The sequence below is a fragment of the Leptodactylus fuscus genome, chromosome 1 (genome assembly GCF_031893055.1).
Source record: "Leptodactylus fuscus isolate aLepFus1 chromosome 1, aLepFus1.hap2, whole genome shotgun sequence".
In the NCBI taxonomy this organism is placed as follows: domain Eukaryota; kingdom Metazoa; phylum Chordata; class Amphibia; order Anura; family Leptodactylidae; genus Leptodactylus; species Leptodactylus fuscus.
Window position 1 is genome coordinate 112,634,963 of NC_134265.1, and position 22,697 is coordinate 112,657,659.

The 22,697-nt window shown below is 44.8% G+C and overlaps 3 protein-coding genes across 3 annotated transcripts; 2 read left to right on the forward strand and 1 right to left on the reverse strand.

Moving 5' to 3' along the window:
- The first annotated feature begins 3,475 nt into the window (after positions 1-3,475).
- On the forward strand, positions 3,476-10,746 carry SRSF9 (serine and arginine rich splicing factor 9). Its single transcript, XM_075276144.1, has 4 exons — positions 3,476-3,721; positions 3,904-4,070; positions 9,907-10,079; positions 10,169-10,746. Exons 1-4 carry the CDS (start codon positions 3,525-3,527, stop codon positions 10,304-10,306), a joined length of 675 nt encoding a protein of 224 aa, XP_075132245.1. The 5' UTR covers positions 3,476-3,524; the 3' UTR covers positions 10,307-10,746.
- Positions 10,703-13,855, reverse strand: GATC (glutamyl-tRNA amidotransferase subunit C). Its single transcript, XM_075276152.1, has 5 exons — positions 13,704-13,855; positions 13,578-13,625; positions 11,157-11,326; positions 10,979-11,082; positions 10,703-10,902 (listed from the first exon to the last, which is right to left on the reverse strand). Exons 1-5 carry the CDS (start codon positions 13,776-13,778, stop codon positions 10,838-10,840), a joined length of 462 nt encoding a protein of 153 aa, XP_075132253.1. The 5' UTR covers positions 13,779-13,855; the 3' UTR covers positions 10,703-10,837.
- A 33-nt stretch (positions 13,856-13,888) lies between these two features.
- TRIAP1 (TP53 regulated inhibitor of apoptosis 1) lies at positions 13,889-14,617 on the forward strand. The gene is made up of 2 exons (XM_075276163.1): positions 13,889-14,140; positions 14,220-14,617. The coding sequence occupies exons 1-2, from the start codon at positions 13,994-13,996 to the stop codon at positions 14,310-14,312; spliced, it is 240 nt and encodes a 79-aa protein (XP_075132264.1). The 5' UTR covers positions 13,889-13,993; the 3' UTR covers positions 14,313-14,617.
- The last annotated feature ends 8,080 nt before the right edge of the window (positions 14,618-22,697 follow it).

Below are 22,697 nucleotides of genomic sequence, written 5' to 3' on the forward strand. Positions count from 1 at the left end.
AACTGCTGCAGAGGATAGCTGGGGTAAACTGAAGCAGTCAAGTGGGTGGGGAGGGCTAAGAAGAGACTGACTGTGGCCAAGAAGTCAGGGGGGAAGAATTGGGTTAAGCTGCAGCCTAGTCCTGGATACTATATTAGGCCAGAGCTATAATGACATACTTCTGGTGCAAAGAACCAAATCTCTGAAAACAAAGCAAAGGAGGAGCATGAATAAGGAAGAGCAGAATCCAGGGAATAAAATACAGTATATTCATCTGACCATAGTCACAATTTCCACTATTGGTCAAAAAAAAAAAAAAGACATCCATGATTTTTGTTGATACTGGTAGAGCTTATGTGGGTTATTCTACTGTACTTGTGATTATCATCATTTACGGCTAGGGTTGAGCAATCGGAATCGGAAAAGATCGTTGATCGAGTAAATTTCATGATCAGGTTCCGATCCCACCTAAAAAAGATTGCTCCCCGTTCTTCTCGCTCCTCTTCTTTCTCCTTCACATGCCTTCAGAGCGCCATGCGCACCCCCGCCTCCCAGGCTAGTGTTAGAAATGCTGGGATAAGGCAGGGCTTGTGGTTTAGGAGACTGTGGGCGGGTACTGGGAGGGGAGACATGAGTGATGCACTCACGTCTCCCTGCCCTCACTCTCCTAAGCCATAACAAGCCCCGCCTACTCCCAGCATCTCTAACACCAGCCCGGGAGGTGGGTGTGCGCACGGCGCTCTGAAGCCATGTGAAGGAGAGAGAAGAGGAGCGAGAAGAACGGGGAGCGGCAGCAATTCTGTGCAGGTAAGTGGGGGGGACTAAGTAGCCGGGGGATTTTTTTTCAATCACTACACAGCGTGGAGTGCAAAAATTAAAGGGGTATTCCCACCTCACATACTCATCAGTCTTTACTGCTGTAAAATCTTCTTTCTTCCTGGTTTCTTGCATCATTTGGTGGGCGGGGTTTCACATGCAACCTGCCGTTTAGCTCCACCCCAAATTAACATGTAGCTCCGCCCACCCATATTGGACTATGAAGTACAGGCAGCAGCAACTCCATTCTGTGTTACATACAGACACTGCCTGTCTCTGCCATAATGAACAGAATTGAATTAACTAGCCTAATAACTGGGAGAACAGGAGAAATGAAAGCAGCTCCTGTCCCCTATCTGAGTGCAGGAACCTAGGTCACATGGTGTAGACACAGGAATAGCTAGATACACAGGCTCGCTCCCGTGCACTTAGCCCCTCCTCTCTCCCCCCTGAGAGCAGCAGATACATCACTTGACTCATGAGCAGCTAAGTCAGGGCTGTGGCCACAAAGAATTGAATAAAGTAAGATCGTGGACAAACAAAGCAGTTTTGCTGAAGCAGTGTATTTAGGAAAAGTCTTACATCCACATTAACAAGCAGTATAGATAGGATCCTTGTGATGGGACAACCCCTTTAAAGCGTTTAATTTTTACATATTTACTTTCATAGGAATTTATTACAAAGCCAGTGATTGGATTAGAAAAGATTTTTTGCTGCTGATTCAGACTGACCATGGCTGTCGGCCATTTGTGAAGGAGTCAGACTTGACCTGTGGAAAAACAGAGGATTGGTGGTTTGGTCTTAAAGGGGCTCTATCACTGGGAAAAGTCATTTTTATCTAAACATATGCTTGCATAGGCTTTAGAAATGCTACTTCACACCTACCTTTAGTATGTAGATTGCCTCAGGGCTCGTTCACATCTGTGCCTGGTCTACATTCTTCAGGTTTCCGTTTCCTGCACAAAACAGAGGCAGGAGACGGAAACCTGCAGGACTCTTTCTCACCCATTCATTTGAATGGGTGAGAAAGCTGTCCAGCCGTGAGCGTTTTATGCTCTCCGCCGTGAAACCGGGTTTTTTAATCCGGACACAGAGTCGGACATGCAGTACTCTGTGTCCGGCATAAAACGCTCACCACCGCTCACGGCCGGACCCGATCTGTGGTTTCTGTCTTCTTGCATGCAGAAGACGGAAAGCACAGAACAGAGATCAGAACGCAGGTGTGAACCTAGCGTCAGTGGTTTCTGAAAAAGTCTGTTTTTATTAATATGCTAATGAGCTTTCAGCCAGTGCAGGAAGTTCCCAGCAGCCTCCTCTCTTCTATTATCTCCTATGTGTGTGAGGGCAAACAGGAAGCTGAGTCATCATCATCATCAGCCTCCCATAGAAAACAACAGGTAGAGGTGTGCACGATGCATTGTGCACCAGTCTAATTAGCATATGAATAAAAACGGACTTATTCAGAAACCACTGAGGCAATCTACATACTAAAGGTAGGTGTGGAATAGACTTTCTAAAGCCTATGCAAAGATGTGATTAGTTAAAAATGACTTTTCCCAGTGATAGAGCCCCTTTAAACTCCACAGTCCCCTAAAATAAAGTGCAGAGATGCTCTTTCTTAAAAATGAGAAGCCTCCAAGCCAGAAGGCCCTAAGACTGAGTTCGCACAGAGTTTTTTTGGTCAGGAATCCGCCTCAAAATCAGCCTCCCTTTAGAACTCTATAGGGAGGCTTTTTTTGGAGGCTGATTCCTGACCAAAAAAAACTAAGCCAAAAGGATCAGAGATAAATGATATCCCCTTCCTGTCTCCACCTGGTCTTTGACCCAGTGTCTCCTAAGCTGCCAGCAGTCTGGTTGCACCTCCCTTTGAAGAAGAGGATGGAACCTATAGGGCGACATATATCTCTTTCCTGTAGACCTTGAAAGGATCCAGAAGGACATCCTCAATCCTGTGACAAACCTGATAAGACACAGTGACAACACAGGCTATAAATAAATGGTGTACAGTGATAATGGCCCAGTCATCCAGCCTGGACAGGTCACTGTGCCCAAACCAGTGGCTTGCTATAGTGTATTAGCAGCTGGTGGATGGGGGTCCCTGCTGTCACACCCCCACTGATCTGCTCCTGATGGACTATCCTCAAATTAGGTCATTAGCTCCGAGCTCGACTTGAAAGGCGCATTCCCTTCATTATATGCAGGCAGGCTCCGTTGCCCTAGGCTCAGGTTTATAACGATTTGTAATTACAGCGCGTGCAGCTACCTGAAGCAGGCGTGACTGGCTACACGCGGTATAATGATGGTTAGGAGCGTCTGTCACTGACAGTGCTAAATAAAGGCATGCACGGAGTTACTACAGTGGGTGGACTGGCGGGCTGCAGCTCCTGATAAGGGCCGGGCTTCCGGTGGCTTCCTACCCTCCAGGGCGGCAATGACAGTCTATCTACCCCCCTAGTGAGCCAGTGCCTGTATACAGGAGCCTCAGCTGACCAATACATAACAATGGCTAGAGAGAGCAGGCCATTGTCTCCATGGCTCAGATACCGGGCTCATGAATTCAATACTTTGCCGTGTGCACGGCCGCTGCTGATGTATCAGCGACCACTTTAGTCTGCACGCTCCCGCGCAGACGTTCCCTTTAAGAAGCGCTCCCGCGGGCACTTCCGCTACTAGGTACTTCCGGTACTCTCCCGCCGTGCTCCGCGCGGCCGGTCACAGGAAGCGGCAGGATGTCTGGCTGGGAGCGGGACAGCGCACGGGGCTCCGGCGACGGGCGGATTTATGTGGGTAATCTGCCGGCCGATGTGCGGGAGAAGGAACTGGAGGAGCTGTTCCATCGGTACGGGCGGATCCGGACCATCGAGCTGAAGAGTCGCGGGGGGAGCGGCGCTGCACCGTTCGCCTTCATTAGCTTCCAAGATCCGAGGTGAGCGGCGTCCTCCACGCTCTTCTGGGGCTGTAACCGCCGCGGAGGCGCCTACCGCGTGTCTGAGGAGGGGGCGGGGGGCTTCCGGGTAGTAGGCCCGAGCGGGGCTTTGTTATGGCTCGGCGGCTGCAGTGAATGGGGGGCGGGTAGCGGCTCCAATCTCACGGCTTTCTCTCATTCAGGGATGCGGAGGACGCAGTGTTTGGCCGGAATGGATATGAGTTCGGATCTTGTCGGTTGCGTGTGGAGTTTCCACGATCAAACCGGGGCTCAGGGGGCGGATATGGAGGACCTCGTGGAAGGAACGGACCTCCCTCCCGGCGATCTGAATACAGAGTCCTCGTCTCAGGTAACACAATACAGCCGTGTGCTGTGCTGACAGGACGTGTAGTCCCCTTAAAGGGCAAGTCCATCTTATCATTGGTACCATTGTCTAGATTGAAGGGAGGTCACTACTAGTGTTACTGACCAGATTGGAGGGACTGCTTAGTGTGTGTGTGTGTGTGTATATATATATATATATATATATATATATATATGCGCCATTTACCTGACAGTGCAAGGAGTGGGAAATATTTACCACAAATACTATTACTTTTGGAACCATGTACACAATCATATGCCATCTATTTGTGAGGAGAGTATGAGCATCTAAGATAGTAAACTGCAGGGTTATCTAATCCATTAATGGCAGCATCACCTAAAGGGAGTCTGTCAGCAGTAAGTTGGCTATGAACCTAATCCCTGCGCCTTGTATAGGTTATTCTGCAATTTCCACATATGTCTCTGTTACTCAGCCTTGGAGCTCCATTTTCATGTCGGGTTTTCTTTCATGTTTTGTTCTGGTACAAATGAGAAAAGTGATTTGGGGGAGGGGTGTGATCTCTTGACAAGGCTTTGGTGTCAGCTATAGATTCCTGGGCAAAGCTTATGAGAATGGGGCTCCAATAACGTATAACGGAAGCATATTTGGAAACTGTAGAGTCACCTCTACAAGGAACAAAGTTTAGGTTTACAACCAATTCACTGCAGACAGATTTCCTTTAGAGGTTTTTTGAGACCCTCGGACTACTGCACTGTGTTCTGATGCTGGAAGGTACTTCTCAAGTAATAGGCACAGTCTCCAATCAGATACTGATAACCTGTATCCATGGAAAGGTCATTAGTATTTTTAGGAGAGAAAAAAAGCCTGGTCAGAAAACTTCTTTAAAATGAAGCAGTAGACCATGAGCTGATCTGACTAGCTTGTGTGGTCTATTGTATTTTGGTTGACATTGTTGCACCTGACCACGATCCATTTCTGGAGTTATCCAAATAAATAAATGTTGATGGGGCCAGTAAAAAAAAAAAAACCATGCTTTACAATCCTCTGCCCGGTCCTCAGTTTCTAGCAGCAGCTCTGATCTTCTGAATACAGGACCCACTGCCTGATGTCAGCAGTGACATCTCATTTATGCCAGGTGACAACTGCAGCCATTCACATGCCTCACAAATGGCCCCTGACTGACAGGTCTCAGTACTGACATGCTGTTTATGTCATGTCTGTGGTCTTTGTTGGTTGTAGCGATCACCTTGCTGAAATGGGATGTCACTACTGATAGCAGCCCTTGGGCCTTTACACCACACCAGAGCTGGCGTCCTATCAGCAGCACATTGCTTACAAATAAGTCAGATAACCCCTTTACAGGAGGTTGATTGACCCTTTTTATATTGATGACTTATCTTTGAGATTGGGTGATCTTAGACTTGGCACCCTTGTAGAACACCAGAATGAAGGGGCTGTGTCACAGTCCCTGCAGCCTCTTCACTGTTTTATATGGCAGCTGTACTCTTTCACTTTACTTGCATTCACTGTGCTGGAATGGGCTGAGCCACAGATGGACATTGTTACAATTGCAAAAAAAAAAAAATGGATGCAGCACGTGCCTTACGCTGGGTTCACACCAGCGTCTAGGCTCCGTTATCAGGTTTCCGTCTTCTGCATGCAAACCTGTCATGCCAAGTCCGGCCGTGAGCACCAGTGAGCATTTTGAGTTCTCCGCGGCGAAACCTTTTTTTAAAAAAAAAAAAAAAGCCACAGAGAACTGCATGTCTGACTCTGTGTCCGGTTTAAAAAGAAAACTGTTTCGCCGCGGAGCGCATAAAATGCTCACTGGCGCACACGGCCGGAGACTTTTCAAACCCATTCAAATGAATGGGATTGAAACATGTCGTCAGGTTTCCGTCTCCTGCCCTGTTTTGTGCAGGAAACAGAAACCTGCAGAACGGACTCCCGGGCGCAGATGTGAACGAGCCCTTAGTTCTTTAATGAGGTGATTGGTGAAGGCGGTTTGGACTCCCCCAGTTGATATTGATGAGCTATAATGCCCTTTCCCTGGCTGCAAATAATGGCTGTAATCTGTAGCATTTGGTATATGGTCACTCACTCATTTTAAACAGTTGTAATATGGTAAATTTTTAGTTTGGGCACGGCCTTAGTAAGTTACCGTATTGTATCTTGAGACCATAACTCTGAAAAACTGATAATTGGTTCCAAACACGCCAAAATGTCACACAATGAAAATGATATATGATCAGATAACTGATCTGCACATAGAAAATTCATATGTCTGAAAAATCTGATGAAAGCTGTAAATCCCTTTCGATGATGATGATGATAGGAGCCTTTTTAGGGTTCTGAAAAATAACATGAAGCTGGTATTAGGACATATAGTACTGTAGGGAGGCGCTACTAGTCAGCCAGTAGGTGCATGTACTTTACCACTGAAGGGGTTTACCAGTGACATAACTTCTAGCCAAGCATTGCATGTCCAGCCTGGTTTCAAGTTATAATGGGCCAGAAGAGGCCATTGTATGCAGAAAACATTATATTGAGAAGTCTTTGTAGCTTGAGGGATCACTTCACTACATTTTTATAGTAAGTAGCCCATGGCAAGGAGCTGATCTGTGGATCCTTGTTCAAAGAATGGTTGCTTAGATGAGACAGACCTCATAGACATTTTAAGGGGTTATTTCAAGGTTACAGCCTATTGGTATGTTTATTTGCGGATAGGCAATACTTGTCCTAAGATTACAATATGATATATTAACAGGCTAAGGGGTTTGTTAACGCATCTTGAGACTAGAGATTCTTAATATAAGTCAGATTTTCTTCTCTAACACTATTTTGACTGGCAAAATGACGCTGACAAACCCATCACTGTGACTACAATCTGTGTCTGTATTGATCATATACTTCTTCTCTTCTGTGATACCTCCTTCAGAATTTGCAGTATTGCCAACATCAACATTTTAACCCTTACTCTTCAAAGTACACAATATTGTCTCCTCTTCAAAGCCAATAACAGTTCAGTGGTTTTTGACATGCGGAGTGCACATCGCTGCAGTCACTCATTTCCTATATATGATGCCATAGATATAGTAGCAGTACTCACAATGTGAACACATGCCAGGAACAACAAGAGAAAATACAAATTTAGTAAGAGTATGTTCGCACAATTTTTTTGCAGGACGAAAAAATCTGCTTCAGGAAAAACATTAGGTTTCTTTGACAGATCTGAAAGCAAATTGTCAGCCCTAAATAACTAGTAGTATTGATTTACGCAATTCCAAAAGTCACTACTAATTGGCAATTTGACAGACGCCTCCTGTATCTTATACTGTACAGGCATACCTCTATTGGTATTGCTTATCTAGTGCAACTATCAACTATTGCTTCTAGGGAAGAATGGAGGCAGCACCAGAAGTGAAATATTAAACCATACTTTGGAGCCATTCTTTAGTTTTCCAGTTGTGGGGAGGGGTGCCCTACAGTGCTTATGCAATCTTTTCTAAAATCTACCTGAACTGTTATAAGCTCTGGGTATCATGCACAGCCATTTACAAGGATTGTTCCTACACATTTGATAAGATAGTGTAATGCCATCATTTGATCAGGACGGTTGTAGTTCCTGATCATCCCACCTAAAGTAGTAGGCCCCCTTGTCCTGCAGTCTAGTATTGCAGGCACCTGTTTTTAGATGCAAATGACTTGCCATCTTCCCCGCTGTAGAGCTTTCTGTTGCCAAGTGTTCACTTCTGATTAGATGCTTTGTTGTAGGATTGTTTCCCCAGGGTTTTTACTTATGCTCACTGTGCATGACTGGTCACGTGGTAAAGGAAGCAGATGTGCCGGGTCTAGTGTATAGCTGCATTCTGTCTTAGGAGTGAATAGTCTACTTCTCTGCACCTTGGCTTTATACACTAGAGGTTCCTAAAATGATATAACTGTAGAGGTTTTGTACCATGTAGACCGTCTTGTTAGAAAAGTTAGATTACTATAGTCATAAAAATAAATGTATTGCAAGGGGGGAGCAAGTGAAAATACTGCAGCTGTGTAGTGATGCATGTGATGTATTAACATATAGTTAGGAAATAAACATCAATGGGTCAGTTCAGCAGTGACGTTGAAAGAGACGGGTGAATCTGTGCAAGGTCTAGGTAATGTACTTGTTACTGCTGTATTTATCAGAATGCCCGCAACTTGGCCGAACCAAACTCGTAACTGTATGATGCTATGAGTTATGGAACAGAACTCTGTCAGGCTGACATTCACAACGTCTTGGATCACTGGGATGTAGTGAGTTCAGTTCGGTCTTGGAAATGCAGCTGTCACAATTTTACCCTAAAGCACTAACCAGCTTTCATTTGCAAGTGTGTCCTCATGGCCTGAAGGGAAGAACCTCCACAAATCTCCGTAATTATTCATAAAACTTAGATGCCTCATCATAGAAACTGGGGCTTGGCATTTCAAAACATAAATGATCATGAGTGTAGGGGGTGAAAATTATACTACGGAGGTGGGGAAAAACAAAGCTGGAGGTAAAAGAGGGAACATTAGAATGTCCACTCCATTTATATATGGTATTTGACCAGCTTTTCATGAATTCCCTTATAGTTCTTGTAGCTTTAAGAACAGTATTTTATCCAATATATTGCTTTATCTTGCCCAGTTTGCCAGATACCAATTATGCCTGTGTTTACAGCTGGTTGCTTAGGTTACAGACCATCTCTCTGGTCGGCTGACGACTCAGTACATGCTACTGACCACATATATTCTTTTCTTTCTCTGCATAATACTCTTTACTGCTGAGCCCTGGCCACTGAGTAGAGGAGAATTGGGGGGGCTGATGCAACCCTGAGATTGGAAAATCCTTTTAAGGATCCTTATACACTACTGTGTGCAGGCCGCCGGCTGTGATTGAACAGCACATGGATGATATGAATGAATAGGGTCCCAGAATCATGACTGCTAAACCAGACAGGAATAGGACCTGTCCTAAATTGTGCTGCCAAGACTGTAGGCCCAGATATGGAATCGGGTCAGTGTGCTATCTGGGAAAAACTCAGATAATACACTGAACCAGCATATGGTTGTATGCAAGGGGCCTAAAGCTAAGGCCCCAAATAATGGGCTGCAGGAAAAAAGGACTGCTAGAAAAACTGTGGCGGAAATTAATTCCAATTTTTCCCACAGTGCTTTTCACAAAGTCCACAGAGGAAAACTGTCTGCTTCAATTATACCTATAGGGAAACCATCGGTGTTCTCGTACTATAATTGACTTGCTGAGATTTCCAAAAACGTGACTGTTTTGAAGAGTGTGGATGGAATTCGCTAGATGGGTAACAAATTTAGAAAGCAGCTTTTTCTTGCTACTTGTTATGAACACTGCATTGATTACTTGTCCATGGTGACCTCCTTGCATTTTTTCTTAAAATGACCCTGGAAAGCTGCTCAAATATTTTAACTGGTTTTCCCAAAATTGATTAGGAAGAATCTGAATGTTGGGGATCACATTGAAGGGACCGTAATGAATATGATATGTTCTCAATTTGAAAGAGGAAGCTGGACCACAGTCTATGGGACTGGTGAAGATGGCCACATAAAGCACTTGGCTATCTTTTCTAATTCCATAGAGCTTGAATGGAGTGGTAGCATGCACTTGTAATAGCTCACTGGGCAGGGTTGTTTTTACGAGCTCTCTCCTTAACTATGCATGAGACCCCTTTGACCATAAGAGCTGCAAAGGCTTTTGTAATAACATTGTGCAAAATTTCTAGCATGCATTTAGGAAGGTTAATAGACTTATGTTCTTCCACACACATAATAAAATGACATTGTAATCCAGTTGCTTTTTTTCTTTCAGGTCTTCCCCCATCGGGGAGCTGGCAAGATCTGAAGGATCATATGAGGGAAGCTGGAGATGTCTGTTATGCTGATGTACACAAAGATGGGATGGGGATTGTGGAGTTTATTCGCAAGGAAGACATGGAATATGCTTTGAGGAAACTGGATGACACAAAGTTTCGTTCTCATGAAGTAAGAGTACATCTAATTGGTTATGCTTTACACTATCACATGAAATTAAGTAAGCCTGACACTTAATTTTTTTTTCTTTTAATCTGTAGGGTGAAACTTCCTATATCCGTGTCTGTGCAGAAAGAAATGCCAGCTATTCACGATCCAGATCCCGCTCTAGAGGCCGTGATTCACCCTATCAAAGTCGTCGTTCTCCCCGTTATGCCTCCCCCTTCCGACAGTACTGAGCTGCCACACAGGGACACTTTCTATGAATTTAATTCTGAAGACCATCTGCTCTTACATTCCACGACTGATGGATTTCATCAACTGTCTTTTATACCATTATTTTCTGCCCGTATTACTTTTTTTTTTTTTTTTTTAAATTTTAGGAGATGTGTGCTCTTTGCATCAGATGTTTATGTTTTTTTTTCAATTTGTCATTTTAAGCAGGCAGCAGACAGTATTGTGCCTAATCTGATGTCTGAATAAGTGTGCAGTGAGCGATAGGTATACGGGATATAACACGGTGGAATGCTGTGGCGCTGAGACAAACATAAGGGAATGTTCATGTTTGTCTTCTCTATAGATCTACTCCCACAAAATTTGTTAGAATATTATTTGAAATAACTTTTAATCCCTGATCAAGTTTGTATGTGTTTCCTTTTATTATGAAAGTGTTTCAGTTGGATAAAATAAACATCTGTAGCTGTCCTAATAAAACAGTGAGATTTCCTAGTGCTGCATTCTTTGTTTTGACACGTACAAATCCCAAGTAGTCACAGGTCTCCATTGCTGGAAGAGAGATAGATATTGTCCTTCTGTGATGGCAAAGGGATATTTCCTGTTGGCATATAAAGTTAGATTAGTCTACAGTGAAGATATTACATCTCTACACAATTTTTATTTTTTATATTCACCTGGAGGTGCTACAAAGTAATCTTCAACAGTAGTCTTTGAATTTCTGAGCAGAAGTTCTGTACAGTTTCCAGTGGTTACTGCATCAGTCCTCACATACAGTGCCCTATAACAGGAGAAGCAAACTTATAGATGGCCTTTCCCTTGTTAATGGGGAGTTCCACCATTCTGAAACCCTACCTGTCCTCTAACACTGATGATAATGGTTCCACGCCTTCTGTATTAACAAGGTGTAACTGACTGGCAAACTGAATTGCGCTTTTAAGACGTTCTACCCCTTCTTGGTTGCGAAAGTCAACTAATGCCAAACGCTCTAGGTGGTCAATCACCTCTGCAGATACATGACAGTCCTGGAAAAAAAAAAATTAATGTTTCAGTAGTACCATGCAAGTTTAGTATGAACTGACGACTGGCTGAGTTCATTTGCTTGGTGGAACAATTTCATTTAGAACTAGTCTCTTATAAGCACCTCAGCATATTTCAAGTCTGTGCTGATTGAAGGTAGATCAGAGATTACTAAAATGATTAAATCTAGCACTTAAAGGGGTTCTACCATTAAACTACCTTTTGTTCTAATGAACATGTCGGAATAGCCTTAAGAAAAGCTATTCGTCTCCTACCTTTAGACTTTGTCTGCGCCGTTCCGTAGAAATACCGGTTTTAACCGGTATGCAAATGAGCTCTCCGCAGCGCTGAAAGGCCGATGAGCGCATCCCCATTGCTGCCCGAGAGCTCTTACCTGCACCGCCTCCTTGTTCTGCAGCAACTCCGCCTCTTCTGGCTTCTCTTGCTCTTGTAGTTCTATACAGGAGCATAGAGAGGCCACCCCAAAATGGCCGTCGGCCAGCTCCTGAATTGAACTGCAAGAGCGACTACCCCAAAATGGCTGCCATTTTTGGGTAGCTGCTCTTGCAGTTCAATACAGGAGTCGGCCGGCGGCCATTTTGGGGTGGCCTCTCTATGCTCCTGTATAGAACTACAAGAGCAAGAGAAGCCAGAAGAGGCGGAGTTGCTGCAGAAGAAGGAGGCGGTGCAGGTAAGAGCTCTCGGGCAGCAATGGGGATGCGCTCATCGGCCTTTCAGCGCTGGGGCCCGCCCTCATTGCTGTGGAGAGCTCATTTGCATACCGGTTAAAACCGGTATTTCTACGGAACGGCACGGCGGAGACCACGTCTAAAGGTAGGAGACGAATAGCCTTTCTTAAGGCTATTCCGACGTCGTAATTAGAAAAAAAAAAAAAAGTTTAATGGTAGAATCCCTTTAAGATTTTATCTATTAATCTGAACTTCTACTAATCAGTATCTGTGCTCAAAGTGTGAAATTTGATATGAATGATCATACATAACACAATAAGCAGTGACAACAGTATCCATAATGAAGACATCTAGTGTAGCTAATCCTATACTGTATTGTGATATGCTGCATGAAAAAAAAAAATCTGCAGTGTAAACTGCTTTCATTGTAGCATGGTATGTGTTCAGCTACAGGCCTAGATGAGATGATAGCCAAAGACTAGTCTGCTCTGCATTATAATGGACATGTTAAATTGGTTTCCAATCCTATCTGGAGAAGTTGTTAAAACTTGGCCATAATAAAGTGAATACCGGCACCATTAGGCAGCTTCACAAATACCCAAATTATGCACCAAGGGTAAATTAATGTATTTATATTCAGATGTAACCCACTGCATTGTAAAGCAGGATAGCAAAATCTTCATGCAAGACATTGATTTTTGAGCATTGTAAATATGTATGAGGCTCTATGCACACTGGTCAATCCAGACTGGAAATTCTAGTCCATACACAAACCAGGACTCATTGTACCATAGTGGTCTATGGCTGTAGGAGGAAAGCAAAACAAGAACAGCACTGAGCAAAGCCCTGTGTATTACCGTTTATATAAATGGATATTATTCAAATGTACAAATGGTTGCTCATCTTTTAGGATTGCGATAGTCACAACTCTCACTGACGACATGGTATTAGCTGCAAGTTCCTCTGTCTCAGATGGACGGCAGTGATACAGGAAAGAAGGACCAGATCCAGACAGCAGAAACAGACCATTGATGGGTGAAGAAATGAACCAGCGCTCACCAGGTCATTCAGATGCAGCTAAATTCCTATTATTGATTAAAAGTGTATTGGCTTTTAGTCAATAAAAAGAATTTATCTGCATCTGAACGACCTGGTTCATTTCTTCATCCATCAATAGTCTGTTCTGCTGTCTGGATCTGGTTCTTCTTTCCTGTGGCTATAAGAGTTCCTGGCTGCATGGCTTCATTATCTCATAACATATAGTATGAGTAGTAGTGGTGCTAGGAGGCTGGTACTCTCAGCATCATAGATCATAGGACCAGATTGCTGGCTATAAGAGTTCCTGGCTGCCTGGCTTCATTATCACATAACATATAGTATGAGTAGTAGTGCGGTAAGGAGGCTGGTACTCTCAGCATCATAGGACCAGATTGCTGTGCGTGCATGGGACCTGAAGCCACTAACTGCATAGACTTATGTGAGCACATACTGGCAATGACATGTGAGATCTGTGATACATGACACTTTGTGTGTCTATTATCACTCTATGACTGCTGGGTGTGATCACCTGAGAGTCTCTGTCTGCTTCCATGCTCCAGGTGGGGTTCTGCGGTACCTGAAAGGCAAACATCATATGTTTAGTGCAGGCGTCAGTTTCCCTCCAGTGCTGCCATGACTGCTGCGTTGCCTTTACCTTACTCTGTACTGACAAGAGCCGCCTGAACTCCGCCATCCTCCAGCAGCGGGGAGCTGCCTTTTGCAGCCACATCTTTGAAAACGGTTTTATGTGTGTGACGTCAGGAAGAATGCGACCACCGACGTGACCTTCATAAGCGCGTCCGCCATATTTACTAAGGGCGCCTTTCACGGCGTTTTCTAATTTTCCCTCAAGTAAGATGGCCGCTGCAGCATCCTGACCTCGATGAGGCTGTTTGGCCCGTAACGTTTGAAGTGTCACTTGTTAGGCGTAGGTCTCCTGACATTATGAACAGTGTGGGGGAGGAATGTACCGATATGAAGCGCGAGTACGACCAGTGCTTCAACCGGTGGTTTGCCGAGAAATTCCTTAAAGGGGAAGGCAGTGGGGACCCGTGTAACGAGCTGTTCCAGCGGTACCGGCACTGTGTTCAGGTGAGGCGAGCGACGCGCTGGCTGTAATGGCGGCTGCTAGTTGTCGTATTGTTACTGACGGTCCTCTTGTGATTTACAGAAAGCCATCAAGGACAAGGAGATCCCGGTGTACGGAATAGAGTTCATGGGGCCGAGCAAAGACAAACCCGACTCTACTAAAGAGGGGTCGTGACGGACGGCAATGGCGGCCCCGACCTCGCACTGCTCCTGCCTCTTTTATACTAATGTTTAAGAAGTAAGGCCTGGTATAGACTGCACGTACATGTATTACTGACAGGCAGCCATTGCACTTCTACATGAGGGGGCTGAGAGTGGCCTGTGTGGTCCCCACCTCTGCCCAGGTAGTTGTGTCAGCTCTGAGGGTTACAGTCTTCTAGAAATGTCAGGTAATGGACTCCAGGTTCTTAACTATTTATTTTCTGAGGTGCTGGAAGTTTGTATTCCTCCTTGTATATAACAATAAATTCTATATCTTTACACTTGGTTTTGCTGTGTTCTTAAGGTACAGCTATCCTAACGCTGCTGTCAGGCGTTCATGGCCATGTGCTAGTGAATTATTATTATTATTAATTAATATTTTCAAACCAATAGCACATGGCCCCATAGAATATATTTGTTTTGTAAAAGTGTGACCAATATGTTAAATAATAGAGCATGCTTTTTCTAAGGCCTTATTCACATCTACATTTGGGCTTCCGTTCGAGGAGTCCGCTTGGGGACCCCCCGAATTGAAACCTATCCACATAAAAAAAAGCGGTTTCCTTAGGTCCCCATAGACTATCATAGGGTCCGAGTGGTTTCCGCTCAAAACATGCAGAGAGAAAAGTGCTGCTTGAAATACAAGGATATCACACTGCCCCACACCACAGTCTGCAAGGAGCCTTAGGGGGTGTTCACACTACCACTGGAAGTCCGTTCTGATAGTATCTGTTTAGAAAAAATAAAAGACGAATGCCTATCATAACAAACGTTAACGAACACTGACTGATGCTAATGTATCCGTTAATGGAAACGTTAACATCAGTTAGGGGTCATTAACAATATTGCTGGTGACTGTTAGTAGTGTTCGTTGCTATTGTCCATTACAAGGGTTTAGCAATGGACATTAAAGGGATTCTACCACTAAAACACATTTTTTTCTAGTTAACACGTCGGAATAGCCTTTAGAAAGGCTATTCGTCTCCTGCGCCGCGCCGTTCGTTCAAAATACCGGTTTGTACCGGTATGCTAATGAGTTCTCTCGCAGCGATGGGGGCGTCCCCCATCGCAGGAGCAGCGATGGGGGCGTCCCCATTGCAGCTCGAAAACCGACCGCAGCGCCGCCTCTGTGGTCTTGCGTATCCTCCCCTTGCTTCTTCAGCGTCCTGTCACACGCCTGCGCAGTACGCTCTGTTCGGCGAAGATTGCCGAATGTACTGCGCATGCGCGAAATTGCAGTGCCCGCACTATGGCTGGGACTGCAATTTCGCGCATGCGCAGTACGTTCGGCAATCTTCGCCGAACAGAGCGTACTGCGCAGGCGTGTGACAGGATGCTGAAGAAGCAAGGGGAGGATACGCAAGACCACAGAGGCGGCGCTGCGGTCGGTTTTCGAGCTGCAATGGGGACGCCCCCATCGCTGCAAGAGAACTCATTAGCATACCGGTACAAACCGGTATTTTGAACGAACGGCGCGGCGGAGAGCGCTTCTAAAGGTAGGAGACGAATAGCCTTTCTAAAGGCTATTCCGACGTGCTAACTAGAAAAAAAAATGTGTTTTAGTGGTAGAATCCCTTTAATAGAACCGTCACAAATCCCATTGAAGTCAATGGAAAATTTATTTTGTGTCCATTAATGTCTGTTATACACCAAATCTGTTACATGTCAGGCTTTTTTTTTCGTGGACAAAAAATCTGACATGCGTTTTTTAGGTTGTTTTTTTTTGTCAGTGAAAGAAAAGGTTTTGTGACGGACGTCAAGCGTTTGTTATTTTTTAACAAATAAAGTCTATGGGTAAAGGACAATAACTGACAGGTGTCCATAATGCTGTCTGTTATTACGGTCTGGGTTTGTTTTGTTTTTTTTGGGGGGGGAGGGGGTTCTGCGCATGTTCAGAAAGCAGAAAATAGACAGTTAGGGCTCGTTCACATCTGCGCCCAGGACGCTGTTCTTCAGGTTTCCATTTCCTGCACAAAACTCATTTGAATGGGTTTGAAAAGTGTCCGACTTTGAGCACCGGTGAGCGTTTTATGCTGTCCGCGGCGAAACAGTTTTTTTTTTTAAACCGGACACAGAGTCGGACATGCAGTACTCTGTGTCCGGTTTTAAAAAAACTGGTTTCGCTGCGGAGAGCATAAAACGCTCACGGCCGGACTCGACATGATAGGTTTCCGTCTTCTGCATGCAGAAGACAGAAACCTGAAAACGGAGTTCAGGCGCTGGTGTGAACCCAGCGTAACTGATGTTAATATCCGGTTTTTTGTTTGTTTTTTTTTTGGGGGGGGGGTTCCAACTGATTCATTAAATATATCAGTAAAAAAAAAAAAAAAAGACAGATTAACATCAATTAGTGTTCGTTAATGTTTGTCATGACAGGTGTCAGGGTTTTTGGGTTTTTTTTAATGGACACTATCATAACAGATATCCTATGGTAGTGTGAACCCACCCTTATTATCTGTTTTTATACTGTCTGTTTTTTTTGTTTTTTTTTGGTTTCTGCTTTCTGAACATGCTCAAAAAAAAAACCCAAAACCGGAGAGGTATAACGGACACCCGTTTGTTACTGTCTGTTAGCCATAGACATTAATGTAAAAAATTAACGGCCGCTGACCATCCGTCATAAGTTTGTTATTTTTAACAGGCACAAAAGTCATGCACCATGCATTATGTCCATGAAAAAAAATAAAATGGACGTGATGGGTTTGATATAAACAGACATCTAAAATCCCATTGAAATCATGGGATTTTTAACAGATTTATGACTGTTCTGTTAGTGTAAACATTTTGTAACTGATACTAGCATTGGATACCACTAACAGTAGTGTGAACGCCCCCTTACAGTGAGCAGGCTGTAAAAGTACACTTACAGCTTACTCAGTTTGCTTAGAAGAAAAAAAAATACACACGTGAATATTACTTAGGTTTTGTATATGCATATAAATTACAAAAATATATATTCCCCTGTAGGTTACTGGGATTAGCTTTTAGTGCCAAGGAAAGTGTATTCAGTACATGCTGGTCATTCCATTATGGAGGTACAATACAGCTGATAGATTTTTATCAGTGTCATATTGCAGATCTGTTCGCCTGTATATAAGGGCTCGTTCACACGGGGCAAGAGGGCGCTGAATCCACGTCATAATCCGCCCCCTCACAATAGAGGTCTATGTATACCGCTAGCTTACTTTTTTCTGTGAGCAGCATGTTGCCATTCATGGAAAAAAGAAGCGAGCTGCCCTCCAGACTAGGCACATTCATTTGGGCCTACTCCAGAGCGGGAAGCTGCAACAGTCGTGGCAGGCCCATTTTGGCCCTATTCTGACGCAGCTTCCCGCATCACAATCAGGAACAAAATACGCCATACTGCGCCCCGTGTGAACTAGCCCTTAGGCTTCTCGGTGGGAACCTTTGTAATGTCTCATGCACACAAAATGTATTATTTTTGTTTACACATACAACAAAAATACTGTAGAGTCCTACTCTATTTTGGTCTGTTTTGCGGACTACAGAGTGCCCTTCTCGTCTGTGAGTCCCTGAATCACAGACCTAGAGAGGCTGAAAAATGGCAGAAAAAAGTGAAAAATAGAACCACCACCACCATAGCTTGCAATCTGTAAGTTACTGTGGATCTGTCAAAGTCACTGCTACTCTGTGCAGTACTGTAGTGATATTTACCTGGACTACAGCGAGAAGAGGCACAGGGGCGCTGCCTGTCAATCTGAGGGAGGGGTGAAGGTGGCACACACAGTTGGAAGGCTTACTATTTTGGAACAACACACTTGTTACTCCAAAAAGCTTATTTGCGTAATAATAAAAATGGCAATATATTGGCTCTGGAGACACAAAAGGAGAAAACACCATTAATTTAGGGTCTCCTGAATCAATCTGTGGGGCTGAGACTCCCTGTAATACAAAGGTTTGTTGCATTGCCATGGCAGTCTACAGCTGCTGCATTACAAGGCCATATACAACATTGATCCAGAACACAACCTTGATTTGTGACATGGTTTCCTCACTATATGAATGTGTGGATCCCTTCAGGCTAATGCTAAAATAGACTTAAAAAAAAAATGTTACTCTTCAGGATGCTGTGATAAAATGAGATCATATTTCACAGATTTTTTTGTTTGCAATGTTTGCTGTACTACAACTAAGAAAGTTAACACCGGTATTGTGGCATGCGTTTATAATGAAAATCACAGCACTTGATCCATGACATTAAGGACACAAACAGCACCCAGTGGACTCGATGTCTTGTTATGGGGTTCACTGAGTCTAGAATATGTGACAGTCACTCCTTATGCAGCCTTCAGATATGAACAGAGTCATAATGGCATTAGAACAATAGCATCTTAAAGGTCTATATCTTATTTTGTTTCTGTGCTGGTCACAGCAAGTCTCTCCTATTGGATAGGGGCGTAACGTCATAATCAGTGGAGCCCTGAGAGCTGGAGTGAACTGCACTCAGCTATCCCTTATGGTTCTATTGAAATGACTAGAATGGTGCCCCCTGTTGTACAGCAGCTCCATTTAAAAACCAGGATGCAGAACACCCCAGTCAGTTCTATGTCTGAGAAAGATATGTAAACAATTACAAGTGCAGAGGTTAGACCCTGGGTCTTGCTACAAGAGGGTGTAAAAGTGCTTCCCGTGCTGCTCTAGAAAAACGGTCTCAGGTACCTCTTGAAATCATTTAACCCACTTGATAGCATTTGAAAGGAGGTGCATAATTGTCAGACAAAAGCAAGGATGATTGTTTTTTTCGATGAATTACCCACCATCTAGTCCATGGGAGGGATGGGGTGTGGCCAGAGCTGTGGAAGCAGAGAATGCACTTGTTGGATTTAAACAGGGCCATGCCCAGCCTCTCTACTAGGACATGTTTACAGTCGGACCAACTCCTTATAGTGCTGGTGAAACATTGTGGTGGTGTCCTTGCCTATATGCACACATTCCCTGCTATTCCAGGGAGAAGCTTAAGGGTAAGTTCACGCAGAGTTTTTTGGCAATTTACAGCCTCAAAACCCTGACCAAAAAAGACAGCTCCCATTGAATTCAATGGGAGCCACTCAGGTCTTTTTGAAAAAGCAGCGAAGTGCTCATTCTTCAGGCCGAGTTGCCTCGCGAATCTGCCTGAAGACACTCCCTCCTCCGGACTAGGCCCTAATCCGAAGCACAGTGCGTGGCTGGATGCCGGTGCAGTGCAGCGGCTTTCAGTCGCGGCTGTTTTTTTTGGATCGGAACCTGATGAGGCCTCTGCCTCAGGTTCCGATCCAAAAAACCCTGTGTGAACTTACCCTAATAGTCACCACTGTGACTTGGGAGTGAGAGGTACCAGTATGCTGAGTGCCTTGATTCCTACATAATACTTATTGCGATATCTCTTCACCATCAGGGCATTTCTGACAGTCTAGTTAGGCTGTGAGGAGCGTCCCTCCTGACAGTAGAGCCCTATGGACCGTACTGTCAGGAGGGGGCGCTCCTCACAGCCTAGCTAGACTGTCAGGAATGCCTTTCTAACGGTGAAGAAATATCGGCAATGGCCCAATATGTCTTGCTCCGGGTCACATAATGGGAAAGCCGACAGTGCGCTGAATTTGGTGCAGTGTCAGCTTTCTAGTGGTGTATAAAACCACATGTGCCCAAGGACATGAAAGGTCCTATAAGTTTTAAATAGAGGTTTGTTGGTTTTTTTTTTTGCTGGATTGGTTAGGACATCCTGCAGCCACATAGCAGGCTTACAAAAGGCATTTTTTTCAGCAGCATAATGTTTGCTACCAGCAGGGATTCCCAGGAATGTCTCCGCCAGATCACATTTCATTGGGCTGTGCCAGATTTATCAGAAATCAGGCATTTGTGGGACATTCTGGGATGCCATCTTCAATAACCTATAAGTATGCAGGATCTATAGGCCCAGCTGAAAAATCTGGGAGCAAATATAACACAACATACCATATGCCTCCACGCCAACCATATTTCATATTGTATCCAGACTAGAGTTCATATTTCAATCTGTTCATGTGGTTTTGCACTATAAACATGGCACTTGCAGATAACAGCAGTTTCATTTGGATAGATCTACTTCAGGACTTATGCTTGGTTCACACATCAGTATGCCATCCGTCCGTTTGAATTCAGTTTGAGACTAAAAAGGGACTGATGCACATACTGATTGTATACTGACACCTTTTTATGCTGTGTCCGTCCCCTAGAGGACAGATAAGGGGATTAAAAGTAAAAAATTGTAAACATTATATGTCCTTATCTCTACCCTGTTTACAATTTTCTACTTTTAATCCCCTAAAAAGGTGTCAGTATACAATCAGTATGTGCATCAGTCCGCTTTTAGTCTCAATTAGTTGATTTTTTGTTTGGGTTTTTTTTTTTTTTTTTTTGGGGGGGGGGGGGTGTCAGCATTCCACTTAAAAGTTTCTAAAATGTGTGAGAAATATAATGGGTTCATCTCATGATTAAGTTGCAGATTTATCCCATTCAAATGAATGAGACTGGGCTACAACACCAAACACAGCTGCTATATAACGTACGGCACAGTGCCTTGCATTCAGTGATCAGACAGCGACTCTGCAACCAGTTTAACTTGGGGGATGCTGTCAGATTCTGATAATCTTAATCACTTTATAGAGATGATTCTACAATTTCTAAATATGCCATTTTTATTTAGGAAGAATATGCAAATCTGTCTCCCAAGATGTAAACAGGGAGACAGTGGCCTCTGTTATGCTGCCCTCTATAGCATCATCAGCGCAGCCTAGAGAGAATTGATTTGGTTTAAGTGAGAGGCTGAGAGACCAGATTATGGGGATAACGTCTATCCTTAGGGAGAGACCACCTTCTCAAGTGTGTGGAGACTTAGGGCTCTTTCACACGTGAACAAAGGGGCGGATTTTGCTTCAAAATCCGCCCCTTTACAATGGTGGTCTATGGAGACCGCCGGGCTTCTTTTTTCCCGCTAGCGGCGGGCTGCTGCTAGCGGAGAAAAGAAACATGTCCTTTTTTCAGGCGGAAGCTGCGGTGCGCTGGACCGCGGCTTCCGCCTAGCGGCAGCACCCTCCTGTGTCGGCTCATTCATTTGAGCCGGCTACGGAGGGGAAAGCCGCGACCGCAATGGTCGCGGCAGGTGGGTTTTGACCAGAGAGAGACTCGACTCGCCGCGTCTCTCTCTGTCAAAACCTGCGCGGGCCCCCAACGTGTGAACTAACCCTTATACAGCCATAGTTGATTTTTTATTTAGTCAAACTCTTTTCTCATTTGTTGCCATTTAAATGAAATTGTGGCCTATTCAATCTGTTTCAACCACAATTACCGTATTTTCCGGACTATAAGCCGCACATAAAAACCTACGATTTCCTCAGAAATCGTAAGTGCGGCTTATAGTCCGGTGCGGCTTATATATGGATGGAAGCGGCGGCAAAGACTGCGTGCCGCTTCCATACATACATAAAAGGCACCGTAAGGGTGCATTCACACTACCGAACGCCGGCGTGTATCACAGCCGTACACGCCGGCGTTACAGCAGGGCTGCCGGACACTTCCTATTCATTTCTATGGGAGCAGGCATGCGAGCGCTCCCTATAGAAATGAATGGAAAAAAAGCAGTCCATTCATTTCTATGGGGAGCGCTCGCATGCCTGCTCCCATAGAAATGAATAGGAAGTGTCCGGCAGCCCTGCTGTGACACCGCCGTCCTGAAAGAGAACGTGAAACTTACCCAACGGTGCAGGGCGGGCGGGCATTCAGGCCTCCTCTGCCTCCGATGTTCCGTCCTTCTCCTCCGGCGCTCGCTGATAATGGCCAGGGCGCATGCGCATAATGCTTCTACTGCGCATGTGCCCTGGCCATTATCAGCTTGCGAGCGCCGGAGGAGGACGGAACATCGGAGGAAGAGGAGGCCTGAATGCCCGCCCACCCTGCACCGCTCGGTAAGTTTCACGTTCTCTTTCAGGACGGCGGTGTCACAGCAGGGCTGCCGGACACTTCCTATTCATTTCTATGGGAGCAGGCATGCGAGCGCTCCCCATAGAAATGAATGGACTGCTTTTTTCCATTCATTTCTATAGGGAGCGCTCGCATGCCGGCTCCCATAGAAATGAATAGGAAGTGTCCGGCAGCCCTGCTGTAACGGGGGGGGGGGGTGTAGTAGTTTAACCTAACGTTTACGGTTGGGCTCTATCAGCATGATTTTGCTGATAGAGCCCCTCCTCGCCTGCCGAGCGCTTCCAATAGAAGCGGCTGGCACGCGGGGGGTTAAGCGGCCGCTGGCAAAGTCTGCCTGCCGCCGCTTTCAATAAGATATAATGCGCACCGGACTGCGGCTTATAGTCCGGTGCGCCTTATATAT

Coding starts and splice junctions, on each gene's coding strand:
- GATC (XM_075276152.1), bottom strand. CDS start 13,778: ATGTGGCTGCAAAAGGCAGCTCCCCGCTGCTGGAGGATGGCGGAGTTC. Junction 11,083..11,156: donor TCATCAGTGTTAGAGGACAG/GTAGGGTTTCAG, acceptor CTCCTGTTATAG/GGCACTGTATGTGAGGACTG. Junction 10,903..10,978: donor TTACTTTGTAGCACCTCCAG/GTGAATATAAAA, acceptor ATATGCCAACAG/GAAATATCCCTTTGCCATCA.
- TRIAP1 (XM_075276163.1), top strand. CDS start 13,994: ATGAACAGTGTGGGGGAGGAATGTACCGATATGAAGCGCGAGTACGAC. Junction 14,141..14,219: donor GGTACCGGCACTGTGTTCAG/GTGAGGCGAGCG, acceptor TGTGATTTACAG/AAAGCCATCAAGGACAAGGA.
- SRSF9 (XM_075276144.1), top strand. CDS start 3,525: ATGTCTGGCTGGGAGCGGGACAGCGCACGGGGCTCCGGCGACGGGCGG. Junction 3,722..3,903: donor ATTAGCTTCCAAGATCCGAG/GTGAGCGGCGTC, acceptor TCTCTCATTCAG/GGATGCGGAGGACGCAGTGT. Junction 4,071..9,906: donor ATACAGAGTCCTCGTCTCAG/GTAACACAATAC, acceptor TTTTTCTTTCAG/GTCTTCCCCCATCGGGGAGC.